Here is a 6,900-nt window from a genome sequence, read left to right as displayed (position 1 = left end):
GGAGAACCGGGCTCCGGGGAGGTGCCCGCAAGCCCCCCGGCCGCGCCGGGCCCCCGCTCCGCCCCGGCCCCCGCTCCGCTCCGCTCCGCTCCGCCCCGGCCCGCGGAGGGAACCGCGCCCGCGGGGCTGGGAGGAGGAGGAGGCGGCGGCGAGGGAGGGGAGGGAGGGGGCTGCCGGCGGGCCGCCGCCGCGCCGCCCGTCCCATAAATACCGCCACAAATAGAGACTATAAATATAAATACGGGGAAGTTACTTAGAGTCAGTCCAGTGCTTTTTTCTCAGCGCTTTCTTTATTGTTGGTCCGGGAGTAGGGCTCGAAGGCGGACGAGCTCAGGTAGCGGGCCGACAGTTCCTGCAAGTTGCCCGCCAGCGAGCCGGCCACCGCCAAGGGCGCGGAGGACAGTCGCCCGGCCACCGAGCCCAGCAGGGCGGGCACCGGCAGCCCGAACAGCCCGTGCCCGGCGGCGGCCGCTCCGTGCAGCGCGGCCGGCGGGGGGGGTCCCGCCGCGCTGCTGGCGGCCGGAGGGTGCGGGGACCCGCCGGTGGGACCCGCCGCCGCCGCCGCCGAGCTGCCGGGTCCCCGCAGGGCCGAGCCCAGGGCTCCGGTGGCGCAGGGCGGCAGGAGGGCGGGCAGCCCCGGCGGGGAGAGCAGCCGGCCTTGCTCCAGCAGCCGCAGGACGCTGCAGGTGGCGGCGGTCTCCGACACCACCGACCGCAGCTCCGAGTCCTTGCCCTGGTCCTTTTTCTGCTTGGTGCGACGGTTCTGGAACCAGACCTTGACCTGCAGGCCGGGGAGAGAGGCAGGGTCAGCGGGGCGGGGAGGGACGGGACACCCCTTCCACCCCCCCCCAGTCCTCCGCCGGTGCACCGGGACCCCGGCACGGCCCCGCGGGACAGAGGGGGGACGGCGGTGGGGGTGGGCTCCAGCCAGGCACTTGTCAACGGGGAACGTTTTACCGGCGCACAAAGCGACACCCCCCCCGCCCGACCTGGCTGCTTCCCGCTTCGGCGTGCGCCCGATGTGGGGGGGCAGAGAGGAATGCGGGGGCCCTTTCCTCTATTTATCGCACTGTTATCTTCAACCTGCTCCCTCTCACTTTATTTCCCTGCACGCCGGTAGTTCCCTGGGAGCCGGCTCCAGCCCTTTCCAACACCGTTTTATTCTAAGCCCGCTCAGCCGGAGCCCCGGCGGGCCGGACCCCGGCCCCCAGCACCGCGCACGGCAGCAGCGCCCCCCGCCGCGACCCCCCGCCCCGCCCGCGGGGACCCCGCACCCCGCCACCGCCGCTGCTCCCGCTCGGGTCCAGCCGCCTGTCCTGGGTGGAAGAACAGCTTCTTTCCCAATCTCCCGGCCCGGAGGGTCTCTCTCCCTTCCCCAGCCATTTGAAGCAATATTTAACTTTAAAAAGGAATCCTGGAAGCCCCTCCAAAAACAAACCCCAAAACAAACCAGAAAGCACCCATGGCGGTTTCTGTAACCTACGAGCTATTGAACTTGTCATTCCTATCCGGCAGGGGAAAGAAAAAAAAGCTAATTAGCTTGTCAGGGGAATTTATTGTTGTATGATATTTTGCAGAAATATGAAACCGGCTTTCAGAAGTTTGGTCTTTTTTAGACGCTTCCCCGCACTCTCGCGTAGTTTTCACCCCCCTGACGGCCCCCGCCCGCTCTGCGCTGCAGGACGGAGGGGCGATGCTCCCCTCCGAAAATACCGGGGCTCAAAATACGGCCCCAAACTTCAGTCCCGTCCCCGGATCTCTTGTATCCAGAGCGCTCAGACCAAACGTCTCTAACCCAGCAGCCCTCAGGGGAAGGTGCCAACCTCCCCATCCTCTCCGGGCGGGTTTGCCGCTATTTTCTCCTTGCTGCGGGCTGGGGGCGGCTCGGCCTCCCCTCGCGTCTCCCCGGCCGCAGCAGCGCATCTCCGCACCGACGGACACCGAGCCCCGGGGACACAGACCCACGGGCCCGGGGAGGGCTTTGGCTTCGTGGCCAAGCTCCCGCGGAGCCCTGGGGCCGGTCCGCCTCGCCGTGCGCAAACCCACGCGGCCGCGGGAAAGCCCGTGGGGGCCGTGTCCGTGGGACCCCCCTTCGCCAGCAGCCCCACCAACCCCCCTCCGTGCGTCCCGCTTCCCTGGGCGCACACAGTTTTAGGTCCTTCGCCGGGCAGCGCCCCCCACACCCTCCGACAGAACACGCGTGGGCACCCTCGGGGGCGGCCTCAGCCTCTCCAGCGGCCCCGCGCCCCTGCCCGACATCTCCCGGGCCCTGCGCGCTGGCGCGCAAAAGGCGCGCAGGACCGGCCCACCTGCGGGGCCCGGCGCGCAGGGGGGATCCCCGGGGCGGGGAGGGGGGGTCTCCCACGGAGGGGCAGGGCAGGGCAGGGAAGCCGGGACTCCGCGTCCCGCTGGGGCTACCTGAGTCTCGGAGAGATTGAGCTGGCGGGCGAGCTCGGTGCGCTCCCGCCCCACGACGTACTGGCAGCGCTGGAACTCCATCTCCAGGCGGTAGAGCTGCTCGGCCGTGAAGGAGGTGCGGGTCCGCTTGGGACGGTCCAGATCAAGCCCCTTAGGCAGAATAATCTCTCTGATTGAACCTTTGGCATCTGGCAAAGAAAGGCGCAGTCAGCTTTACACCCAGGAAACCCTCCTCTTCCTCCCCCCCAACGCCTTTCTTTTTGTTTTCTTTTTGTTTTCTTTTTTTTTTTTTAAATTTTTTCCGCCAGCGCCTTTAAGACCGAGACCCGAGTCGGGATGGAGCAGGGTCCCTGAGACTGCGGCACTGCACCTGGCCACTACACCCAGGGAAGGAGAAAAAAGAAGCCCAAACAAACCAACCCAGCAGAAAAGGAAGGAAGGGGCGATGGGGGCCCAGGGCCCTGTAAATAATCCCCTGAGCCCATTTAAAAATTGGGTTTGAATATATTGCACTGACATTACGACACTGCGGCATCACCCAAGGCCCCTCTGGCAGGCTGGGGAGAGATCCTCCAGGCCGGGCTTTGTGCCTGGGATGCAGGGCTACTCTTTGTTCCCTCTGGGCTCCGGATTAGGGCTTGCTGGAAGCCGCCACACACACCCAGCCGCCCCCACCCCACCCCCAAAATATAAAACCTCCTTATGATATTCTTTAGAACAAGTTTCCCATGCGAAAAAAAAAAATATATAAAAAAAATAAAAAGCAGGCAGGATCTTTCATGGCACAGGCAGCGCTGCCCTTAGCTGGCTGGCTGCCCACCGTGAACCCGGGGACACCTCCAGCCCACCCAGCATCCCGGGGAAAGCATCACCGCCGCCGCTGCTTTGGGGTTTTGGCCAAGAGGAGAAGAAGGAGGAGGTGGAAAAAAAAACCCCTCCACCACCAAACCAAGGCACCAAACAGCCCGCAGAAACCTCACTTTTCTGGTAGCCCCGACCGAAAGAAAGCGGGACAAATCTTATTAACACGACTGTCAAGCTAGAGCCAGATTCATGTTACATTAAAGCCTTCCCAACTTTGCTTTCCGTAATTTTACCTCCTCGGTACGTTTTAAATCGGAGACAACCACATCCTTTTAATCTGACCCCTCTCTGGGTCAGTCGGTCGCGCAAGGATTAATTATTGTTTACAAGGCCTGCTTCGCACTAGTTTTGTTCCGATTCTATTCTCCCCCTCCTCCCCCAAAACGTACCTTAATAAAACCGAAATTTCTCCAGGTTGTTTGTTTGTTTGTTTTTTTCCCGAGGGGGTGGCAATAGAATGATTTAATTCGTTTAGCCTGGGAAGGAGACGAAGGTTGAGGAAAATAAAGCGTATAACTATTAAAAAAAAAAAAATAAATTAAAAAGACCTTCGTCATTCTTCCGTTGATTTTAAGGCTGATGGTTATTTAAAAATATCGCTTTCTGCTGGGATGCCGGGCGCGGGGAAAAGGGGGACAGCGGGAACCCCTGCCCTCCGGAGAGAACCCTCCTGCCTGCCCCGGTCGCCGGGCGGGAGCCGCGGCCCCGCGCCATTGTACGCGGCCGCGGCCGGGCTGCGCGGCCGCGGAAGGAGCGCGCCCGGCCGGCGGGGCAGAACCGCGGCCCCGCCGAAGGAGCGCTGGCCCCGGCGGGTTCCCCGCGGGCAGGGGCACCCCGGGAAAGCTGAAAAGCAAAGGGGAAAAAAAAATAAATTAAAAATAAATTGAAAAATGCCATGCGGGGCAAAGGCGGGGAGGAACCAGCGCGGATTAACTTTCCCCCGAGCCTCTGGGGGGGAATTCAGCGAAATAAAGCCGGGCTGGAGCGGGGCTGCAGGGCACAGCCCGGCCGGGATGGGGGATGTCTCCCCCGCAGCCCTAGGAAGGTGGTTTTTTTTTTAATCCAGGGATGGACCAAAGGCAAAGCAAACAAAATAAACAAATTTCCCGGGCGTGAACATCGCTCACCTTCCCCCACCCTCGCCAAATACCTCAAACTCATACCTCTAACTAGGATCCTCCTGCAATAGTCCGGATCAGCCGAACTAGATTTACTTTTATTACAATCTTCCGTAGCTGCAGAGGCAGAAAAAGTCCCTTGCTGATCCTTCAAAAAAGAAGTAGAAATATTTCCTTCAGACCCTTTGCTTTCCTTGCCCTCTTTATGTCCGTTCTTCGAGACCCGGTTAGCTTCAGTCTCTGAACTGCATCTAACGTCCATTTTGTCTTGTTTCCCAAACATGTAGTGCAATAAAAACAAACAGAAAAAAAAAAAACAAAAAAAAAACCAGCCAACAAAAAAAATATAGAAGAGTAGAAGAAGAAGAAGACGAAGTCTATGCTGAATATTGCACGGCTTAGGGTCAGATCGATGGGGATCTGTAAAGCACCTTGAGTAAGGAAGGTCGGGTTTTATCCCACTGGAAAAGCAGCGGCTTCCTCAGTCCCAGCGTCCTAATGTGACTGTCCAGCTTCCCAGAGCGCCCAGTGATCAGGTACTCAACAGTACAACTCTAAAATGATTTAATGTCTGCCTTATTACAGAGACATGTAGTTGTTAGACACACAGAGGGACGCGCACTCGCTGTTTCAATTGATTACGGGTAATTTTGCAGCCTCCACATTTAGGTTACCTCATGAATACACTAAATTGTTTGGATAATATATCAGATCGTAATGGATGGTTTGTGTGCTTGTCCCCAATCAAGTAGAGTTTAGCCAGTGAATAAACTGAAATGATTGGTCTTGCTTTCAGGAAACACACAATCAAAAGACTGAGACTTCCAGAAAAAAAAAAAAAAAAAAAAAAAAAAGGAAAAAAAGGGGGGGGAGAGGGAAAAAAAAAAAACTTTTGACAAGATTCACCCTGAATTGTTAGCACCATTAGCAGCCATTATTAACTTTCTTCAGTATGCCTTTGACCTCCCGATTATATAGTGGCTTTCTCCAAAGCACGCCAAATAAATCAGAATAAAGCTGCTAGGAAGGGCTGGAAAAATGCAGTTGTAGGGGGGTGGAAAAAAAAAAAAAAAAGCCCCCTGGATTCTAAACAAACAAACAGATCCCCAACACGCACATACACAAAAAGTTCTTCCTTCAAGCAGATCTCTCCGAGGAAGCAGGTTCTCTTGGCCAGCAGAAATCCTCCTTAACACATCTCCCCACAGACAGCCATCTTAAACTCCTACCTCTCCTTATTTCAGTCCCGATACTTGCTTTTTGTGCTTCTCCCTCTGTGTGTGTGTGTATGTGTGCGTGCATGTGTGTGTGCTAATTCTGCACCTTCACAAACACTGAACCTATTCGCAGAGGCTGCTCATTGAAAAAAAAAAAAAAAAAAAAAAGGGAAAAAAAAAAAAAGCCAGCTTTGTGTGCAGTGGATCCCGGAGGGGGGAGAAAGGGAGAGAGAGGGAAAGAGGGAGGGAGGGAGGGAGGGAGGGGGAGAGAGAGAGAGAGAGAGATAGCCCGTGAAAAATCTCAACTGCGTGATCCACTAAAGGAGAAAAAAGTTTTACTCTAGCTATTTCATTGTCTCTGCTACAATATCTTTGAGAACCGCAACAGCCAGTAATCCAATAAGACCATTGATTAGGCTACAATGATTCAATTCAAGCAAATGGCCTTGTGCAAAGAGCATGCTCCAGTCCTTCTTGTCACCTTGCAGGGCAGAAGCCCTCTTCATGCTGCTCTCCTTATTCATTCCTTTATGGGAAATGTAGAGCAAAAGGAGTGAAAGATGGCAATTATCTAATTGGACTATTAACAAACAATTCTCCGAGTGTGGCTGTCTGGCAGTGGTTCTTGGGCGAGGTGAAAGGCCACATGTTGCACTGGCCCCATTCACAAAGAGTTTAGGGGCCTGAGAGAGAGAGAAAGAATTTTCCCTGAGAATTTTTCACACAAACGCGAGAGTATCCATCAGGCGTGCTCCTCTCCGCCTCGTCCTCCGCCTGCCTGGGAATTTTACCCACCTGAAGCAGGCTGGGGGAGCCCCGCGTTTCGCTGCAGACGATATCGGCAGGTCCAAGAAGAACGCGGCACCTTCGCCAGGGCTGCTCAGCCCCACGGATCCCATCCTGCTCCCACTGGAGGAAAAATAGCCCTCACCCTACGGGACCCAGTCTTTGTCCAAGGCGGTGTAACGGAGTGAAGGATCTGGTGCTGGGGCCTGAACTTAGTGTACAGGAAATTCAGGGGAGGCAAGAAAAGAAAGGGGAAAAAAGGAAGAGAAAGGAAGGGAAAGGATGAGGAAAAAAAAAAGGAAGGGAAAATAAGAGAAAGAAAAAAAGGAAAAAGGAAAAGGGAAAAAGGAAAAGGGAAAAAGGAAGGGAAGGGAAGGAAGGGAAGGAAGGGAAGGGAAGGGAAGGAAGGGAAGGGAAGGGAAGGGAAGGGAAGGGAAGGAAGGGAAGGAAGGGAAGGGAAGGGAAGGGAAGGAAGGAAAGGAAAGGAAAGGGAAGGA

The 6,900-nt window shown here is 56.2% G+C and overlaps 1 protein-coding gene across 1 annotated transcript; it reads right to left on the bottom strand.

Moving 5' to 3' along the window:
• Positions 1-259: 259 nt before the first annotated feature.
• On the bottom strand, positions 260-4,683 carry VAX1 (ventral anterior homeobox 1). The gene is made up of 3 exons (XM_063339470.1): positions 4,446-4,683; positions 2,419-2,606; positions 260-781 (listed from the first exon to the last, which is right to left on the bottom strand). Exons 1-3 carry the CDS (start codon positions 4,681-4,683, stop codon positions 260-262), a joined length of 948 nt encoding a protein of 315 aa, XP_063195540.1.
• Positions 4,684-6,900: the final 2,217 nt, after the last annotated feature.

This window comes from Chroicocephalus ridibundus, chromosome 6 (genome assembly GCF_963924245.1).
Source record: "Chroicocephalus ridibundus chromosome 6, bChrRid1.1, whole genome shotgun sequence".
NCBI classification, from domain to species: domain Eukaryota; kingdom Metazoa; phylum Chordata; class Aves; order Charadriiformes; family Laridae; genus Chroicocephalus; species Chroicocephalus ridibundus.
The sequence above is the reverse complement of the archived record's forward strand: the minus strand, read 5'-3'. Positions and strand labels throughout refer to the sequence as shown.

Bases quoted from the DNA above. Each gene is read 5' to 3' on its own strand.
- VAX1 (XM_063339470.1), bottom strand. From the start codon at position 4,683: ATGTTTGGGAAACAAGACAAAATGGACGTTAGATGCAGTTCAGAGACT. The intron at 2,607-4,445 runs GTATGAGTTTGA...TTTCTTTGCCAG, and splicing joins CAGGAGGATCCTAGTTAGAG to ATGCCAAAGGTTCAATCAGA. The intron at 782-2,418 runs GTAGCCCCAGCG...CCCGGCCTGCAG, and splicing joins TCAATCTCTCCGAGACTCAG to GTCAAGGTCTGGTTCCAGAA.